This window comes from Oryctolagus cuniculus, chromosome 4 (assembly GCF_964237555.1).
Source record: "Oryctolagus cuniculus chromosome 4, mOryCun1.1, whole genome shotgun sequence".
Lineage (NCBI taxonomy): Eukaryota > Metazoa > Chordata > Mammalia > Lagomorpha > Leporidae > Oryctolagus > Oryctolagus cuniculus.
This window is the reverse complement of record NC_091435.1, coordinates 55,409,123-55,430,453: the sequence shown is the minus strand read 5'-3', so window position 1 is coordinate 55,430,453 and position 21,331 is coordinate 55,409,123. Positions and strand designations below refer to the sequence as shown.

General features: G+C 39.4%; 1 protein-coding gene across 31 annotated transcripts in view; it reads left to right on the top strand.

Moving 5' to 3' along the window:
* The window catches only part of ABI3BP (ABI family member 3 binding protein), a 285,033-nt gene that overhangs the window by 167,550 nt on the left and 96,152 nt on the right, over positions 1–21,331 (top strand). For 27 of the 31 annotated variants that reach the window (XM_070072004.1, XM_051819140.2, XM_017347142.3 and 24 more), the window contains 10 exons: positions 7,315–7,380; positions 8,763–8,837; positions 9,373–9,447; positions 10,738–10,812; positions 11,694–11,768; positions 12,594–12,668; positions 17,992–18,039; positions 19,031–19,111; positions 19,548–19,595; positions 20,810–20,884. In XM_070072004.1, coding sequence (XP_069928105.1) covers positions 7,315–7,380; positions 8,763–8,837; positions 9,373–9,447; positions 10,738–10,812; positions 11,694–11,768; positions 12,594–12,668; positions 17,992–18,039; positions 19,031–19,111; positions 19,548–19,595; positions 20,810–20,884 — 693 coding nt within the window. The remainder of the gene's footprint in view (positions 1–7,314; positions 7,381–8,762; positions 8,838–9,372; positions 9,448–10,737; positions 10,813–11,693; positions 11,769–12,593; positions 12,669–17,991; positions 18,040–19,030; positions 19,112–19,547; positions 19,596–20,809; positions 20,885–21,331) is intronic. The other 4 variants (XM_070071998.1, XM_051819136.2, XM_070072003.1 and 1 more) reach the window with 2 other exon arrangements.

Here is a 21,331-nt window from a genome sequence, read left to right as displayed (position 1 = left end):
GGATCACTTCTCCACTGGAATCCTACAGTTAGTGTTTACATGGCAGCCTTCTTTTTTTTTTTTTTTTTTTTTTTTTTTTTTTTTTTTTTTGAGAGGCAGAGTGGACAGTGAGAAAGAGACAGAGACAAAGGTCTTCCTTTGCCGTTGGTTCACCCTCCAATGGCCGCTGCGGCCGGCACACCGCGCTGATCCGATGGCAGGAGCCAGGTACTTCTCCTGGTCTCCAATGGGGTGCAGGGCCCAAGTACTTGGGCCATCCTCCACTGCCTTCCAGGGCCACAGCAGAGAGCTGGCCTGGAAAAGGGGCAACTGGGACAGAATCCGGCGCCCCGACCTGGACTAGAACCCGGCCGGCACCGCAAGGCGGAGGATTAACCTAGTGAGCCGCGGCGCCGGCTGGCAGCCTTCTTCTAATGGATTCAAAGGGCTTTGTGTCTACCATCATGCTGAGCCTTCCAAAGTCCCTAGAAGCTGACAGAGTTCTTTTAAGAAGATAAGTGTGAGGTTTATCTCTCAATACCAAGCCATACCATGTCAAAAGTGAAGTAATATCATATACCTTGCTTTGAATATTTAAGATCAACTTTCACAACAGATAGAATTAAATGTTTTTATGTAAGCCATGTGCTACTCAGTTGTATAAGAAACATTAAGTGATGTGTGAGGGGCTCACCAGGCCCTTAAGTTTGTTCATAATATGAATTTGATTATGAATATGTGAACTACCAGGTGAGACAAAGCTGATAAAAACCAGTTCAACTACTTACTGGTTAAATAATATGTTTAAAGTTATTTAACCTCTCAGAAGGTTAACTTCAGCTTCCCAATCTGTAAAATGAAAGTAGTATACAAATTTTCCAAAAGGAAAATGGAATTAAACGTTTATTTTGTTGTAAAAATTTTTGAAATCCATGTATAGTTTTCTATAATATACATTTTTCATGAATTTTGTGAGACTTCTGTATGCATGGGTTTCAACTTGTTTTTTTTAACCAAAATCAACTTACCTTTTAATTCTATTTTCCATGAACTTTATGAAGTATTATCATATTGTGTGATTTGTACATTATTTCTATAGCTTAATATGTCATAATTTTCTGTTTTCCTTTATCTTTTTAGAATTTTTACTTTGAGTGAGAGATAGAAAAACAGCTGCCATCTAATGATTCACTCCCCAGATGCACACAGACTTATCTGAGCCAGGCTGCACACTCGGGCTTTGTAACATGAGATGTGGCAACTCAACAATATGTAAAGGATACCCCAAGATTGCCTCCTTAATACCATAAACTCTTACATTCTCTGCATCCCATCTCCCACCATATCTATCCCAAACTTCCTAGATTGCTGGGTATAGTCAGTCATCACCATCATTACAATTTTTATTTCTTTTACTCAATTATTTAGTAAAAGGAAGAGAAGAACAAACAAGACTTAATGCTCATGTATAAATGAGGCTACCAAATAATCCATGAGGTTTTTTTTTTTTTTTTTTTTTTTTTTTTGACAGGCAGAGTGGACAGTGAGAGAGACAGAAAGGTCTTCCTTTTTCCATTGGTTCACCCCTCAATGGCCGCTGTGGCCAGCGCGCTGCGGCCGGTGCACCGCACTGATCCAAAGCCAGGAGCCAGATACTTCCTCCTGGTCTCCCATGCAGATGTAGGGCCCAAGCACTTGGGCCATCCTCCACTGCACTTCTGGGCCACAGCAGAGAGCTGGACTGCAAGAGGAGCAACCAGGACAGAATCCGACGCCCTGACCGGGACTAGAACCTGGTGTGCCGGCGCCGCAGGCAGAGGATTAGCCTATTGAGCCGCAGTGCCGGCCATAATCCATGAGTTTTTATTTTGCTTCAGTAATGATGTTAAAGTGGAATGGTAAAGATGTGTACACTGTCCTTCCCAGAGGACCAACATCATACCCTTGGGAGCTCTAAGGCAGGGATGGTGAATCTCATCAGAGTCCCTCTTCATTCCAAATGGTGGCTTGGATCACTCTGGGCTTTGAGGCACTGTCTAGGCTCATGAGGAAAATGATGCCACAACCAATTTACTGTGTTTTCTGCAGGCAAACACAGAGATGGGAGCAGCAGTGTAAATGCTATGAATCTGTCACCCCTCATAATACAGTTTAGAAGGGGTTGGGGGATGCAATTGGAAAGGAGTTGTTTGTAGCTTGATGGTGCCATCATGGGTAAGTCTCTTTAATGTACTTGACCATCCCTGTAAAAAACGGTACCAAGCCAGGATGGCTCAGCATGCTCACTTTCATCCTTGAGCCCCTTCTGCCTATTCTTCCCCCAAAATGTCCAGATAAATTGAAGACTCTTCCAAATTTACTGTGACTTGTTAGTAAGGCTTCTTGTGGTATAATTATTTCCTCTTGAATCATAAACAGTAGTAATCTTTTAGAGACTTCTCTATACAAAATCTCAGGACTGAAGATGATAGGTCTTAACTTTTTCTTTGAGAGGTGGTACTTGACAGAGCAGTTGACACTGCTTGGGATGCCTGCATCTTAGAGTATCTGAGTGCTTGGGTTCCATCTTCACTCTGCTTCCCATCCCAGATTGCTGCTAATTTCTTCCTGGGAGGTGGTAGGTAATGGCTGAAGTTCCTGGGTCCCTGCCACCCATATCAAAGATGCTGGTTGATTTAGTTCCATGCTCTTGGCTTCAGCCTAGCCTAGTCCTGGCTGCTGAGGGCATTTGGGGGATAAATCAGCAAATGGGATCTATTACCTCCCACACTCCGTGTCTCCTCCTCCCTCTCCCCTCTCCCCATACCTTTCAAATAAATAATAAGCATAGTGGGAGCTTCCTTTAGAAAGTCTTCACTAATTATTTTCAGTGTTAAATTGTCTTAATACTTTGCAGAACTAATCAATTGCAGTATATACTTAAGCACTATAGATCAGTGAAAGACTTGAAAGATGAAGTGATGAGAATGCACGAGGAGTGGTATATTGGTTGGAAAATTTTATTCACAAATGGTTTGCTTGGAGCAGTTGAAAGAGGTAATCTACATGAGGACCTTATTGCTTGCCCTTTGAGGTGTTGATTAGCACGTATCTAGCCCACCCAACTTGATGAAGCCCTAGAGAGGAGAAAAAGTCCAAATGAGTGGCGGTGTTGATGCTTTGAGAGCAGTAAAATAGAATTCAAGTGTAGCAGATGGTTTGCAAATTCCCTGTGGCCTTGTGGAGATTTATAGCCTCAGCCTTTGATTTCATTTTTGTGCAGACAATATTTTTACAAATTTCGAGGCCAACCAGAAAGGCATTTTGTTTTTCCATTAGCTGAAGAAAGCTTTCTTCATGTATTTAGATGGTATGGATAACTCTGCTGGTGTGTTTTTCTCTTCAGGCTACTACTTGTATTTTTTCATTGCAGCTTTGTATATGTTTTTAGAATCCTAGTTCCATGGCACGGAATAGCCACACAAGCATATGACAGATATTTGCATAGTTGAGAAAAAGATTTGTATATCATAAAATAATTTCAAAATATGTTCATTTTTTTCACCAGAATGTCATTGAAGACATTGAAGAGATGCAATTACCCAGCTGTCAAACTCATTTATTTTAATGGACATCTTGTCAATAAATGCCATTGATTAGCCACTAGGTCCCTGCCTCTGGAATGAATAAACCTTGGAGTGCTTCATGAGTATGACAGCCTAGTTCTACATTAATGAAATCTTTTGCCTGAGAATTTATGGTGAAAAGGGAAAGTCTTTTTTTTATTTAATAAGTATTAATTTACAAAGAACAACTTTTGAATTGTTGCAGCTTTTCCCCCCATAACCTCCCTTCCACCCAGAAGCTTCCCATCTCCCACTCCCTTTCCCATCCCATTCTTCATCAGGATTCATTTTCAATTATCTTTATATATAGAAGATCAACTTAATACATACTAAAGATTTCAACAGACTGCACCCACACAGCAACACAAAATAAAGAGTACTGTTCCAGTAGTAGTTTTGCTGTTAATTCTCATAGTACAACACATTAAGGACAGAGATCCTACATGGGGAGCAGGTGCACAGTGACTCCCATTGTTGATTTAACAATTGACACTCTTATTTATGATGTCAGTAATCACCCAAGGCTTTTGTCATGAGCTGCCAAGGCTATGGAAGCCTCTTGAGTTCCCCACTCTGATCTTACTTAGACAAGGTCATAGTCAAAGTGGAAGTTCTCTCCTCCCTTCAGAGTAAGGTGCCTCCTTCTCTGATGGCCCCTTCTTTCCACTGGGATCTCATTCACTGAGATCTTTCAAAAGGAAAGTCTTTCACATAGTTATTGATTTCAGGGAATTTGATTAAAATCAAGTGATAAATTCTTGATCCTTTGAAATGCTTTGTGTGCCATCATGCTTTCCCAAGACAATAGCAATGTATTTTTGTTGTGGAATTTACATCTAATCCATTTTTCAAAGTAAATATATAGAATTAACAAAACACCCACTAAGAGAAGTGGTTTTAGGAAGTTGTAGAGTAAATGTGCAGGTTATTTTATATTTTCTTTTTGAAAAATCTGAAAGTAAAATTTAGTTATGGCTGCTAAGTGATACTGTTTTTCAAAAGAAATTAATATTGCTTCTCATAAGCTTTTACTTGAACTACCATTTTCACTTGTAGTGTTATATTGCCTCTATAACGTTTGATCCTGTGAATGTAAGATCAAAGATTGTGCTTCATGTCAGACAGCTGTAGTGCCTCATCCACTGAAGTCAGCATAAGTCAGTACAGTAGCATCTAGCCTACCTGAAAAGAAAAGACCCCCAACTTTTTGCTGTTTATCAATCTTATAGCTGGAGTACACCTTTAGAAAGCAGGCCTAACCATTTCATGAATTTTACTCAAGTATAAACTTGCCTAGATGAGTACAAAGGCTTTATAAAGAGATCAAGAGTTGCCGATTTTAGAGTATTCCATTTTCAACCCTGTCCTCTGCTCTGATATCTGGGAGTTAAAGGATCTGAGTGACACATGAATAAAGTGAGGTAGTGATGGGTTCTCAAATCTGCTCAAACAACATGGAACTTTGAGGGACAATGGTGTGTTTTAAGCACTCCTTTTCTCAACTCTCAGAAACTACAGAAACATATACCAAGGACAATTGTGTTATTGACAATCTTTTTAGGAAAAAAAATGAGAAAGTATTTGTAAGAGATCTGACAATTGGGAATGTCCAGACATGAGCCACAGTTGTGGGAGGAAGGTCAAAGGTAGGCTTCTCTTTTCCATAAATGTTTTGTGGGAATAACTTGAGTGAGATTGGCAGCCTAGTTTGGAACTTCCAGGATGGAAGGGAATTGTAAATACAGAGAATAAATGAAAAGACAGTGAATAAGTGTCATCGTTTAGAACAAAAATACGGACTATAGGAAAATTGCTCCAGTGTCACCAGATGGAAGGAAAATTTGGGAGTTAGTATAACATAAAGACAGTCATGCAATTTTTCAAAGGTTACAAGAACTAAGCTATTAATTCATAAGTACTCACCTAGTAGGAGAGAGTTAAATACAAACTGGTAAAGTTTTCTTAGTTTAATTAGTAATAGAGTTGGTCTGCTACATCCATGACTTCAAATTGGCTTAAAGCACACCTATGATCAGAAACTGCCGGCCGGCGCCGCGGCTCACTAGGCTAATCCTCCGCCTAGTGGCGCCGGCACACCGGGTTCTAGTCCCGGTCGGGGCGCCGGATTCTGTCCCGGTTGCCCCTCTTCCAGGCCAGCCCTCTGCTGTGGCCAGGGAGTGCAGTGGAGGATGGCCCAGGTGCTTGGGCCCTGCACCCCATGGGAGACCAGGAAAAGCACCTGGCTCCTGGCTCCTGCCATCGGATCAGCGCGCTGCGCCGGCCGCAGCGCGCCAGCCGCGGCGGCCATTGGAGGGTGAACCAACGGCAAAGGAAGACCTTTCTCTCTGTCTCTCTCTCTCACTGTCCACTCTGCCTGTCAAAAAAAAAAAAAAAAAGAAACTGCCAACATTTTTATTCTTTAAATGATTATTCTTACTGTCTCTAAAATTGCAAGTAGGGTAAATAAAGAAAACTTTACAGGGTAATGTAATAGACATATTCTCAGAATATGAGTGCATATTAGCTTGCAATAAACTATTTTTGAAGGTTTGTAAAGCAGTGGATTCCCCTTCACAAGCTGAAATGTTCCCTACCTTTTCAATAAATGGGGCAATATAAATACTCTCCATTTTCAGAGGATGTCATGTGTGGTACAATGTGTTTATTACAGCTTCAGCCAGCATGGTTGAAAATCATTAAAGTGTCACTGAATTACAAATAACCCCAGCCAGTAAGCCTTCCTGTGAATGCCCTCATATTTATTTATTTTTTCTGTCCAGCCATTTGAATGAGCAAAGAAGGTCTCATCTAGCTCCTAGGAGTTCATGCTTTCCCTAGCCCTCTCAATACCATAGCAACAACATACTGTATATAAAACAGAACACTTTTATGTGATTTTTTGCTTGCAGGATCAACTCTTAACATGAACATGAAAATTGTCCGGGTATTAAAATCATTCAGTCTTTGTTAAGACTCATCCTGCTTTCTTTATTTTGTGTGGAATATAAAATTGATGTTTAAATCCACCTAGATTGTGGAAGGGGTCATGGCTCCATAGAGGAACATAGGAAGAAAGATGCCTCTATACAAGACAGGAGGGAGGGTACCAGCAGAGTCCATGTCCCAGCCATGCTGATCCTGGTCCTACTAATGGACTGGAAAACACCCTGTGACTTCAACTTCGTTATCAGAGATAACATTCCGTGATCTATAAATTAGGGAAAACACTTTAATTCCTTTAGTTCTCGGGAGTGTTAAAAGGGTTGAATAAGCTGGTATTTGAGAAGGTACTGGGCCACATGCAAAGTGCTGGCCAAACAAAAGTCAACAGGATGGGAACTTTTACTAAGCAGGAAGACTGAGCAGCAGGCTGTGCGGATAGCCTCAGTGTGGCTGCTGCTTCCCTCTTTAGAACCCTGTCCTCAAACCGTTGTCTGACTTTATTTATATTTATCCTCTTTGAAGCTCTTTGATCTGGAGCTGGCACCTTTTCACTGTAAATATATCACACTATGTTCACATCACCCCAGAGACCAGCGCTAAGGCTTGCTTTGTAAAGCCCTGCAATTTAGGGTCAGAAAGACTAAAAGCAAGTCTTGGTTGCAAGGCCAGTAGCCCACAACCACTAGCACCTATATAAAACTGTCTTGCACACAGCATTAGAATATGTCATGAACTCTTTCAGAATTGATCACAGTTAACATCTCTTTGTTTTACCTTTTTTTTTAAGCAACTTACGATGCTATCTCAAGTCCTACACCTTCAGATGAGCCTGAAATAGCAGAACCCCACACAGGTATACCTAGCTTCTCAATTCTGTCTCTGGGTCTCAGGTGTTCCTTTGTTCCTTTTAGTTTTGGCAGAGCAAAAAAAAAAAAAAAAAAAAATGTACTCTATAGAGCTGCTGCACAGGGAATTGTAACCATCTGTCAGGGAGACTAATTGTACCTATACCTCCCAGTTAGTATTTCTTTACATCCAGAAGTGAATTTAAATTTTACCGCATGAGGAAGATGCAAATGCGTTGGATCGCCAGTGAGGGAATGTGGTGTAATGGCCTATTGCTGTATTGCATGGAGTCCTTCTAGAAAGGTTTTTTTTTTTTTAGTTTTTTTTAAGATTTATTTATTTGAAAGAGTTACCCACAGAGGAGGAGAGGCAGAGAGAGATGTTTTCCATCTACTGGTTCACTCCCCAGTTGGCCACAACAGCCAAAGCTGCACCAATCCAAAGCCAGGAGCTTCTTCTTGGTAATCCACACGGGTGCAGAGGCCCAAGGACTTGGGCCATCTTTTACTGCTTTCCCAGGCCACAACGGAGAGCTGGATCAGAAGTGGAGCAACAGGGACTTGAACCAGTACCCATCTGGGATGCCGGCACTGCAGGCCGCAGCTTCATCCACTATGCCACAGTGCTGGCTCAAAGTTTTTTTGTTTTAAAACGTTTTCTGTAAAACAAAAAATGCCAGGCAAATGCCTGGGGCAGTCGGACATCTAATGGACAGAGATCAGGAGTACTGCTAAATTCTCACTGGGCAAAGGACAGCGCTAAACATCATAGATCTAGGGTGAGAAATCCTGCTATGGAACAATCATGTCATTGTTTTGTCTATAGATGTGCAGTTGGATGTAATTTTTAACATCCATTTACTGATCCATAATGAGTTAAATCCAGCCCAATAGTTCCTTCTAGTAAGTGTTTCTTAAGTACCTTCTAAACCAAGTACTGTAGGAGGTCCAAAGTAAGACGGGTCTCTTCCAGGCAGAGGCATGTGTCCGTTGTTTTTGTATGTGTGACCTTATTTCACCATCACTTATCGCATGATAAAAATAAAGGTCAGTAATTTTAAACAACAGAAAATAAAAAAAAGACAATGTTAATGTGAATTCAGTTCAAAATCATGAAACAGAAGGGAAGAAATGAGGAAAACCAATGGGGAATGAGGTGAATAAATGAAACCCTGTTTTATCATGCTTTCTAGTATCTGAAGTATGTATGTTTTCAAGAAGTGAGTTCGTCTTCAACTCCTAATGGATCACTAGCTTAAAAATGGTGGTCAGCAGTCCCTCAAGTGTTCTTGATGTTTTTCCTCATGTGAGGCATGATTTATGACTCATGAATTTGTATTTTATTCCTGGGGCCTTCTGCTTTTATAAATGTTGACGTTTATTCCAACAGCAACAAGTGAGCCTATTCTGGATTCTGTCCCACCTAAAACTTCTAGAACTCTTGAACAGCCAAGGGCAACACTGGGTAATGTTTTTAACAGAAAACTCATACTTTCTTTCCCATTTAAAAAAAAATCCACATGAATGCCTTTCTTCCAAATGACCATTTCATCCCATCACATCTAATCATGTATCTCTTTCCTATTTCTGAATGTAAATGCTTAGATTTTTGAATGCAGATGTCTCCTGTTCAATTTGGGGCTCTCTCTTATTTCTGACTTAGTAGATGATGTCTTTTCCATCCCTAAAGCTGTGAAAAGCTTTGAAACTGCATGGACCTTCATCACCCACGTCCTCTCATCTCACGTGTCTGTGGCATGATTCACCTCCCTTCGTGTACTGAGCTTGCCTGGAGTCGGCTACTGAACAATGACCATTCTAGCCTTGTCCCCACCTTAAGTCGTCATTTCATCCACCAGTTCTCAAGATTACCTGCCTTTTTCATCCTTCATCATGTTCTCATGGCATGTGCTGTGTGTCATTTAAAAGCATGTTAAAATTCTTATAATACCTCATTTTAACTGGAATCATTTGTTGGGGCGGGGTGTTTGTACTTCCAGCTCCAAGTGAAACACCATTTGTTCCTCAAAAACTGGAAATCGTTAGCAGTCCTGAAGGGCAACCTGCAACATCTGGTAACTAATGGCATTGTGTAGTTATGTGCTTCTAAAGAATTGGTGAAGTGACCAAAAAGGATCAGTCATGTTGGCCTCTTCAGAATAGTTTCAGTACAAAATGTTTCCCTTCATTTTCTACCATAGATGCTTCAAAGAACTGAATTTTCCATCATATTTAGCCTTATAGTAATCCTCAAAGAATTCCCATAATCCTGGTATCTATATATTTCAAACAATTATTTTTCCTGTGTTTCTTCCAGCTTTGCCAAATGGAAAATAGAATTGTAGATGACAATTTTTTTAAATAAATTAGTCATCCCTTATCATTCCACTGGTCCAAGGGACTGTCATCTCTTACCTTTTTTTTTTTTTTAAGGTTTACATAGTTATTTGAAAGAAAGAGTTGTAGAGAAAAAGGGAGAGACAGAGATCTTCCATTTTCTGGTCCTCTCCCCAAATAGCCACAGGTAGGCTGGGACAGGCCAAAGCCAGGAACCTAGAACTCCATCCAGGTCTCCCATAGAGGTGTGGGGCACTTGGGCCATCTGCTGCTGCTTTCTGAGGCGCATTAGCAGGGAACTGGATTGGAAATTGAGCAGGTAGAACAAAACTGGTGTCCATATGGGATGGCAGCATTGCAGGCAGTGGCCAAACCCACTGCACCACATGCCAGCACTGATAATTATAAGTTCTGAAATTTCAAGGCCAGTGCCGTGGTCTAGTGGGTAAAAGCCACCACTTGGGGCAATGACACCACCAGTTCAAGTCTCAGCTGCTCCACTTCTGATCTGGCTCCTTGCTAATGGCCTGGTAAAGCAGCAAAGGATGGCCCAAGGGGCTTGGGCTCCTGCCAGCTGTGTGGGAGACCCAGAGGGAGCTTGTGGGTCCTGGCTTCAGATCAGTGCAGCTCCAGCCATTTGGCCATCTGGGGAGTGAATCAGTGGATAGAAGATCTTTCTCTATGCCTTTCAAATAAATTTTTAAAAAAGTTCTGAAATTTCCAGAAGCTCTAAATCCCATATTTTATCCTTTCCTTTGCTATCCAGTGTCATCCTTTTTGATTTTTGGTTGTATCATGTGTTCTGAAATACCTCAGCAATACTCATATCCCTGTCCATTTAATTGAACAATGTCTTTAGCTCCATTTAGCCCAATCAGCACTTACTGTCTAGTGTGTATAAAGCACAGTGCTAGTCATAATAGAAATAGAAAGAAAGCTCTTGCATTCAAGATGTTTACAAGCTATAGACACAATCCAGCTAACACCTAGAAATATCATTTATCAAGGCTATAATGTTTTTCTTCCAGCTCCCCAGAAAACTACATCTACCCCTTCTACACATAAACGACGCCCCAGACCCAAAACACCAAGAACCAAATCTGGTAAATGATTGTCTCTTTAACCTTCTCAGAATATTTAACTCCAAATAGATAACATCCATCTCCTCATTAAAAGACGTGATAGAAATAGGTTAGTTTCGTTATAAAATTTGAAGTTAACTAGCAATCATTTATAATGCAAGATTCCCAAAACAATGTCTGCAATAAATTCTACTAAAATTATGTGATATTTAGATAGGTGAATATTGGTATAAACCTAGAAACAAGCCCTACCTTGATGGCGTTAGAGTGAGATGTACAGTGTGAGGCATTTCGTTGTTGTCTGCATCTATGTCTAAGCCATGTCTAGGCGGGCGGGGCTTGTTTTGGTGCCTGCCACATTTTTAGCTTTGCTCTAGGGCAGTGACTAAGCTGGAGCAGGCAGTACTCCCGTTTTCAAACTACTCATGATCTTAAGATAAGGCACGACAAGGAGAGGACAGCATAAGATTATGCAACTTACTTCTGAGACTACAATATTTATGTAGAACCTCCCAGAAAGAAAGAACTGAAGATATAGATCTCAAAATGTATATAGGATTTGGACAGAGGAAAGAGGAGACCAGCATGTATTACACCATACAGTTTAGGTAGTTATCAGAAGCTCATCAACCCATAGGTGGTGGTCTTCATTGTTGAATAATATACTCAGAATCCTGCTTGACAGTATAGGCTTTGTTTATTCCATTGTAATATAAATACAATTTTGTGTGACCTATCCTGTGATGAAAGCCTAAAAATTCTGTCCCTAAACTTTACTCACTGTAGACATTAATACTGCTAAATGCAATGGGATTTTAAAAGGATCATCCCATTTCTTCTTGGCAAAGATCTTTTTATTATCTCTCAGATATCTTAATATTTGTTTTCCTTTCCATTACCAGAAAGAACTACAACAAGTCCTGGAACAATTACATCTAAAATTCCTAAAAAACTTGAACCTACACGAACAACCCTGGGTAAAAATGATACGTCCTTAGTTAATGTGGTTTTTCATTTCACCATGGAAATTCTAGTACCCCAGCTTTTATGTAATGAGCCAATAGCTTTTCTAAGTGGTTCATTTGGACAAAGCTCAATATCACAGAGAGTATAGTCACTGCACGGGTGTCATGACTGTGAGTAGCTGGCCTTATCATTGGTGGATCTGAACTCGATATTCAGACACTATTCTGTGCCATAGAAAGTTGGTGAACCACAACTGCTTCCTTGTCTTCTATTTGGTCATAGTAGAAGTTGGGTCCTGTATATAGTTCTCCATTTTTTGAGAAAGGCCTTCAAGTTCAACTTTGGACTTCATTCGGGAAAATTATGTACTGTGTTTTAACAGTCCTTAAATAGCATTTCTGTGTACTTCATATTATGACATTATACCTATCAGTGTTAATTTTCCCTAAGTGTTTAAAGACTTTGCTGTGACTGAGAAATATGAAGGAATGGTGGAAAATAATTGATTTTTCTTAATCTTAGGTTGAAATCACGGTCTTTACTTTTTAAGGTTATTGTGACTAAGTTAGTGGCTGTGTGATTTTTTGGGGGGGGTGCTAAATCTACTCTTAGTATATTTTTCTAAACTAGGGTGAAAATTTTCACTGTATCTCTGTTAAATGCTTCTATGTGACTGAAGCATGAAATATTTTAATGGGATATTTCCAGAATCTTCCAAGATGATGCATTCCTTCCACTGAATGTATAGTTTATTTTTAGGTTTTCCTTCTGTGGTTTTAGACATTGAAATGCTTAAAAATTGATTTGTTGATGACTTTGTTTCTTTATTTTTCCAGCTCCCAGTAAAACACAGTTTATTTCTTTGAAACCTAAACTACCTCTCAGCCCAGAAGTGATACACACCAGACCCGGTAATTACCCTGAACTGCTTAATACTCTAAAAGTAGGGTTGCAACTTTTTGGAGCAAGAACTTTTGATATTTACATTAGTTTCAGATGTTTTTTCCATGAAAAGTGCAAAACTGCAATGAAATGACCTCATCTTACCCAGCTGCTTCGATATTATCACAGTGTTGCTCTGAGCTGTGTGGAGGATCATTATGCTCATGAATATCACAGCGAAAACACAGAAATCTGACGATGTGAATGATTGAGGATCCCCTTGTCTAGGACTACAAAGTCCTCCCCAGTACCACAACTGACTGGAATTCCGCACAATGAGTAATAGCTTTTCAGCTGGAAAGGGGAGAAGGGTTTCCATTCTCTAATAACTTTGTTGTTTGGGGCCTTCTAAATTCTCAGCTGCAACACCAGAAAGGGTTAGATTTTCCTAATGCTCCAAGACTTCCAAGTTAGCAGTATTTTTTTATTATATATGAAACAAAGGCAAAATAGATAGATAAAGAGTTCTCATCAGTTTGCTCACTTCCCGTGTGCCCACAACAGGCAGGACAGGGCCAGATGAAAGCCCAGAGTCCAGGTCTCCCACAGTGGGTGGCCTCCCGAAGTGCCCATGAGCAGGAAGCTGAAGTTAGATGTACAGCCAAGACTTAAACCCAAGTACTCCAGTATGGAATGTAGGCATCACAAGTAGTATATTATCTACTGGACCGACTGCCCACACATTGGGGCTGATTTCTGAGCACTGACTTCTGTTTTGTTAAAGAAAAAAGGCTCTTTTGAAAAAAAAATGGGAGAGCAATTATTCTATAAATATAACTAAAAAGAGACAGTTCCTTACATAAGGATTATGGAACATGTTGAATGACCAAATCTTTTAGTTTATCTACATTTTAAACCCTTGGCTCTGAAAAGAGTATATTTCTCACTATAATTCTTGATGGCTTTGAACTTGCATTTCCATTAATGGCTTGTTTACACAATAGGATTATGAAAGCAAGAGATTTTCTGCTTAAGTGGGCATGATTTATTTTTGCAATGAAATGGGTAAAGAAGAAAATTGTAATTGCTCAGAAAACAAAGCTCTCGTAGCTAAAGAAACAGTGGGATTTCCAGATGTAGGTGGCAGACTGAAGGATATTAGAGATTGGGCAAAGAGAGAAGAGTTGACACTGACCAAGGGAGTGAGCTCCAAGATGGAATGAAAAACTTTCCTTTGCAGAGGTTGTTTGGAGAAAGTAAAGCTAAGCAAAAAAAAAAAAAAAAAAAAAAAAAAAAAAAGAGCCCTAAGCAGCTGAAATCTAAGAAATGTGACAGTTACATGAAAGAAAGGTTTAATGTACATTTATTTAACAATCATGTTTATAGGGCTTTGGAATGAGGTAGCATCCATTATATTTATGCTAGTTTTTGAATAGATGGCTGTTACCAGCAGATTAAGAAATATTACTACATGGTTTGTTTACTACATTTAAAGAAATATTTCTCTAAAGTAAAGGTTTCTGTTATTGCAAGATAAAATTTGAAAACACCAAAAGATTTCTACAAATGCTAGTTACAGTTGATATGTGGTAAATTACATTATGAATTTCAGTGATGTCTAATAAAAGACTTCTGAAAGGAAATTCATTCATTAACACAAATAAGGGCTAGAGAGTTTGTTCTTTTCCAATGTGTTTGAGCAAAGAGACTTGTTAATTTGACATGTCATTTTAAAATGGAAAACATCATTTGGAAGCTAACGTGTTTATATTCCTTTGATTTCTAAAGTGTCTAATCATGCTAAGAATGTCCACCCTGTTTGCCCTAACAGCAAAGTATCACCACTTCAGAATCCACACCTCCCCCTGTGCTGGCCCAAGCCAACCCCAAGTGGTCCGCAGCAACAGAGTAATGATTGGATCTTTGCAAACTTTTGCTGGGTTTTAGCTTCTGAAGTTGTATTTTATTTATGTTTTACTTTATAGGGAAGGCCTCCTTTATAGATGTGCTGAGGGTTTTGATGTCTAGCCAAGGTTCAGAAAGGCAAATAAACTACCAAAAGCTCTTGGATTTCAGTCATCCGTGGCCCTTCACACCCCTCTTCTCACATTCTCCTGTTTTTCCATTTCACTTTCCATACAGGCTGCTTTTCCTTTGTTTTTCCTTGGTGGTTAAGTTAATGAGTAAAAATCCACATTGGTTTGGATTTGTTTCATATGCACCATCCAGTACATTTCTAAGAAGCCACAGCCACCTACCATGCCCTGGCTTGTCTGTGTCATCCAATAAAAATTGTTTCCTTCATGTTTTAATCTTTAAGGTGCCCATGACATTCCATCCTTCAACCTTTTAATGAACTGAAAGTAGGGAAAGCCCCGCAATTACAGGCATTTGGGTCATAGAGCTCTCTTACATGGTAGATAGAATTGTATCTTGTGTTCCTTACTAGACATGCATCTGTGAATGAGTTATCCTTGTCTTTTATGCTGAGGTGAATGGCTTAGTCATTTGCAGGCTACTCAGTTGTGTTATGCAACATTTTATACCTTTGTGTCTCGCCCCTTAAGGTTTCAAATAGAGAAGTATTCTCAAAACCAAGTCTTATTTTTTTTATACTTTTGAAGGCAACTTTGTTGGATTAAAAACATGATGACAATGTCAAAGTTTCTGAAGAGTTTGTTTTTGCTATTTTCTGTGTGTGTTTTCATGTATTGGTGAATCCCCTTTTCCTATAGAAAATATCCTCAAATATTCATTCCTCACATTCCTCCCCCTGTTAATACACACATACATGTACCCACACACAATCTTTACTTTGTTATGTGTACTTTATTCTGATACATCACCTCTTGTTTGCCATTAGTTTGTTATAATCTGTCTAGACAAGTTCTTAAATCATAATTCTGTTCATTTTTTAATCACTGCCTTTGAATTTTGTTCTTTCAAACCTAATTCTTGCTCTTCTATATTCTCAAGAACACAAGGTTTTTTGGGTTAGAAACATGCTCATAAATGATGGCGAGTCTAGGTAGCACTGGTTGCTGTTTCATGCACTGCTTTCAGAATAAGTGAAATTTCTCTCTGCATTATTTGTTGTTTTTATGGTATATTGTAAAGTTTTTTTTGTTTTTTTTTTTTTTTTTTTGACAGGCAGAGTGGACAGTGAGAGAGAGAGACAGAGAGAGAAAGGTCTTCCTTTGCCGTTGGATCACCCTCCAATGGCCGCCGCTGCAGCCGGCACACCGCGCTGATCCGATGGCAGGAGCCAGGATCCAGGTGCTTTTCCTGGTCTCCCATGGGGTGCAGGGCCCAAGCACCTGGGCCATCCTCCACTGCACTCCCTGGCCATAGCAGAGAGCTGGCCTGGAAGAGGGGCAACCGGGACAGAATCCGGCGCCCCAACCGGGACTAGAACCCGGTGTGCCGGCGCCGCAAGGTGGAGGATTAGCCTATTGAGCCACGGCGCCGGCTATGAAGTTTTTAAAATCAGTCTAGTTGCTATATAAAAGCTAATTGCTGTTAAGGTTTTTTTGATTCACTACTTTATTCCCCAAAAGCTGCCATACTCCCTAGACCAGACAAAGTTTTGATAAATATAATACTAGAAATATATCAGTAGCAGAATGGTTTAAGTTCTTTTAAGATGAACAATCAATGCCATATTTATTTTATTTCTGTGAGGAAAAATGTCAAAGAATTTTCACCTATTTTTTTCAACAATAGTTTTTCATTTCCTTTTTTGAAAGAAAATAATTTTTTGTTTTGTAGAATAGTAAGAAACCTAATAAAAGAAATCTATTCTTTTTAAAAATCCCAAATAGATATTGTAACTAAACTACATTCAACATTAAGATAATTTACTCATGGTCAGATTGAACGAAGATCAGAGGGTTTATCTATCCAAATACTTAATATTATTCAATTCAGCATTTTATGAAGCCTGAGATTACTTTTGAACTCCTTGATTTACCAACCAACATGGGTTAAATTTCCCATGTAAAACAGTGTATTTTCCAGCAGTGGATCCCAGTAAGTATGGAGAATGCCATCTGAATATATGTAGCTCCTTTTGGACCTTAGGTTTAAATCCTGTTTTTCATGAAACAGAAGTATGTTGTCCAACCAAGCTGGAGACCATTCAAAACTAAAAGAGCAGGAACAGATCTGATGGGTCTCTTGCCTCTTCCCACTTCCTTGGGTGGGTCTGGCTGTACTGCAAGAACCAAAGTGACAGGTGATGGGATGCTACCCTCAGCACCCCTCACATTTAGCATTTCCTTGACCACCAGGGGCCATCTGTAGCATGTTGGACTATAGGCCCGCAGCAAATATGAGAATTCTCAATTCCTTTCTGGTGGTTTCTGGAAATACCATGGGGTACTGATCTTCATTTTCATAAGTCAGGTGAACCCAGTCCTCCACTAGCGCGAAGACGTGTGTTGTGGTTAAGACAACGGGATGTCTACGTTGCCCGGTGCTCCTCAGCATTGCTTTTGGTATGACTTGCTTTCCTTCCAGCCCTGGAACCTCAGACTCTGCCAGTGTCACAGGCAACCATAGGTAATGAAGCTTCTTTTAATGAGGGAGAAAGAATGATCTTTCCTTAGCACCAGTATTCAACTTTGTCCTTAGCTTTGGCTTATTTAAAAAAAAAAAAATCTCTTAATTGTCCTTCAGATCTTTTTCCCAGCCATTTTGCAAAATCATACACCCTGTGCCTGGCTGCGCAGAAGCCACACAAGACGTAGCGATCGAACATGTTCTTTATGGACCCACCTTATACTTGAGGACCTTCTCCTCAACTTCTTCTGACCTAGTTATTTCCAGTGGTGGAGCCTGGCTTCTCCGCTACATATTTGTGCTTTCACTTCGGGAGGTGTTTTTCTTACTCTGAAAACTCTTACCATTTGCAGATTTTCTTGAAAAGCACTCTGTTCTTTCCAGATCTAAATACCTTGATGTGTCACTAGGAAACCCATTCGAAGAGAAAAATAGAGAAGCTGACCCCAATCTTTGTAGCCTCTCTTTCTTCAAAAGAACAACAAAAAAAAGTGTTCTTAACCAGTCACCCTTATTTTCCCTCATAGCATGAGCTGCTCGTTACTTTATTACATTCATATCCTCCAAAATAGAATTGTGTCCTTTTTTCCATTTCTCTTTCCAAACTTACCACATTTTTGCTCACTTCGTCTAAAAATGCAGGAATTTATTTAAATAGAAAAGACATTTCTTGTGCACACAAATGTTTCACATTTATATTTGTTTAACGTGGGAATTACAAAGTAAACATAGTTGATATTTAGTTATCATTTTCTTTGATTTTTGATTTCTTCTTGATGGTTTTTCACACAGTCCTAGGACCTGGAACACTGGGAACCAAGCCTTCAACAACTACATTAGGTAATAAAGTTATTGAGTAGGTGACCTATGTTTCCTCTTTTCCTAGTGTCTTGACAGACTCATATTAATGCATTGATACATTAGTGTTCATTAGTGTATATGTGCTGTTCTTCCAGGAAAAAAAAAAAAAAACTTGTGTGTATGTGTATCTTATGTCTCATTTTAAATGTTTATTTTCATCTACCTAAAACAGCAACAGAGAGTAAGAGATATAGACAGAATCATACAGAGAGAGACAAAATTTCCCTCTACTGATTCACTCACCAGTTGCCTGCAACAGCCAGGGCAGAACCAACCTGAATCCAGAAGCGCAGAATTCCATTTGGCTCTCCCAAGTGGGTGGCAGAGGCTGGAGCATTTGGGCCATCATCTGCTGCCTCTCAGGATGTGTTAGCAGGAAGCTGCATCAGAAGCAGAGGAGCCAGGACTCAAACTGCCACTCCAATAGGGGATACGGCAACCCAAGCTGCAGCATAACCTGTTGCAACATAATGCCCACCCCAATAGATCTCATTTCTAAGAAATTACCCTCCTGGAAATAATTTCTGAATGTAAAATCTCTTCTCATATATTGTTGTATTGTTGGGTTTTTTTACTAAGTGAAAAACTTTCTTTTCAATTCTTAGGCAAAATAAATTTTTTTTTATCCCTAGGTTGCTTCTCAGAAGCAACATTTCTCATGTTCTTGAACAAATTCCTGCAAAAGTTTTTATGACTCTCTCCTCTAAGCTGTACAAAATTTTGAGATTTTTCAACATCAGAATGAAAACATAAGGAGATTGTCCTGGGACCATTTATAAATCTTTGGCCAAAAAAATAAAAATTCAAGCACTCATTTAACTGGGCAAATAATGATAGGAAGTTGCAAAACAGAAGGACATGTGTGCACAATAAATCACAGGGCTCATGTGTGCTTCGAAGATACGTGTCATCTGTACTGTGGTCTGTACAGCCACCTTCCTGTATTAACTAGTTGATTTTCTTTCTTCAGCTCCACCCAAGACCAAAAGACCAGGTCGTCGCCCCCGCCCTAAAACCACACCTAGCCCAGATGTGCCCAAGTCCAAACCTGGTAAATGTGATATTCAATGTTCCAGTTAATACAGAAAGTGGAAATGGAGCTTCCGACTTAATCACTACCAGCTACACAGGTCGCTGGGCTTTAGGAACCAGCATAGTCAATCGTTATATTCGAGTACCTGTCCTCACTTTCTGATTCATATATGAATTATTTATAAATGACATATTTATTTGTAGTTATTTTCACATAACAGAAAGCTAACGCATGAAGTGAATTATTAAAGGCACCTAAAAATCTCACCTAGGATGCATACTCCCAGTGGATGTTCTATGGGAAAGCAATGGGGAGAAGGGGAGTAAATGGGAAAAATCACATTGAGAAAAAGTTCACAGTCGAGGTAGACTATCCTAGCTTGAAAGATAATGCTTCCTTCCTCAGGGTGCCACTTCTTGACATAACTAGCGGTTTTGCTTTTTTACTTCTGTAGCTGGAGAACCTGCCACAGTACAACCGGAGCTCTTGGTGCCCACAGTCGGTAATCTGCCTCTCCAGCTGCTTTCACGAGTTGTTTTTTGCTTTTCCCACTTTCTACTTCAGGCATGATGCAGTCTGACCACCCGCTCACAATTTCATCCCACGCTTCCCCTCATGTTTCTGGAAGAATCTGCTGTGCTCACTGAGGGAAGGTCTGTGGTCTTGGACGCAACTTCCTGGTTCTGTGTTGCCTTATGTCCTCCTATCCCATGAGTCCAGTGTTGAGAAAGCCATCTACTCTTTCTCAACAGGGACTTCTGTGTCCGTGCTGGACTGAACAAAGGGCAATGTCTCCTTCTAGCACCATGGTTATCATTTCATTGCTTTACTCTTCAACTTGTAAGATTTTTCTCTCTGTTAAAAATGTGCATGAAATAATGGCTTCTTCACCTACTTTGTTTATTTGAAAAATGTTTTTGATTATGTTTGGACAACCAGAGGCTCTCCTTGGTCTAAGCTCCAGTATAAAACTAGCTACAGTTTTTGTAACTTGAGAGCATTAAAAGTCCCAGGATGGTTTTATTGGTTTAATATTAATACTGTTAATCATTATTTCAGTATAATTTCTTAAAATTTACTTTCGGTTTGTTACTACTTTATTTTGGAGAATTCCAGCAACCAGTAGCTAAGGAACGTTATATCTCAGGTGTAATTTCAAGTGTTCATGGATTGTTTTCCAGGTCTCCTCCTAAGCAGTTTTCAAATTTCTGCCTTACTGTTTTTATATTGAAGAAAACTAATCAAAGAAATGTAATTAATATACTTTATCCTTTTGGAAATTATAGAGGAAAGAAGTCATGACAGTTTTCATTACTTTTGCTCAAAGACACATTTTGAGCATTTTGTGAGGATTTTTCCTGTAAGAAAACATTAATGACACAAGTGTATAGTTAAGATGGACAGTGTTTCCACCCTTCTCACACCCCTGGAATTCATTTTTATGTATTCATTGAATTAATATAGTGTCTTTTCTCAGCATATACATTCTTAATTTGACAGTCACAGCATGGCCATTACACTAATTTTAATACTTTTTCTTCAGTGTCAAAAACATCTGAGAGACTTAAAACCACAGGCAGCACAGACCAGATGTACCTCAAATCCATCACTACACTCAGTGCCTCGTGCTATAAATGAGAAAACTGCATAATTAATATTCATTATCACATTCACAGCTCAACCCTAACACTAATTATAGCACACTCTTTTCTTTAGATTCAAAACTGCCAAAGCAATTCCTTCCTAAACCCAAAGCTCCACCAGAACCAGGCATGCCACCAACTAAACCTGGTAAACAAATTCCAAAATAACAAGCTTTTTTGAGGGGAGGGAAATATTGCTAAAAATGTTTATGATCTGTCATATCGAGCATGGAATTCCAAATATCATGATTCTGTTGATTACCTTCTCGAAGTAGCCACCCTGCTGTTTTAGCATTAATAACAAAACCAATATGTAGAAAATTAGTAAATTTTATACCTGATTTCTGACAAATTGCATTTTCTCAGTGCATTTTTAGGTCTATTTTGCTGAGTTTGTAATAAGTAGGACCTGATTTTCCTATATCTGGAATGCTTTTGGTTTTAGTAATCACTGCTATAGATTACACACACGAGGCTGAGCCTGTGTTCTTCCTTTACAGACGCAACTGAAAAAAAGACTTAATAATCAGGGCATGGCTTTCTCTAAAATATCCTCCTGGCATTTAAAACAATAACGAGTAGCAGAGATCTTCTT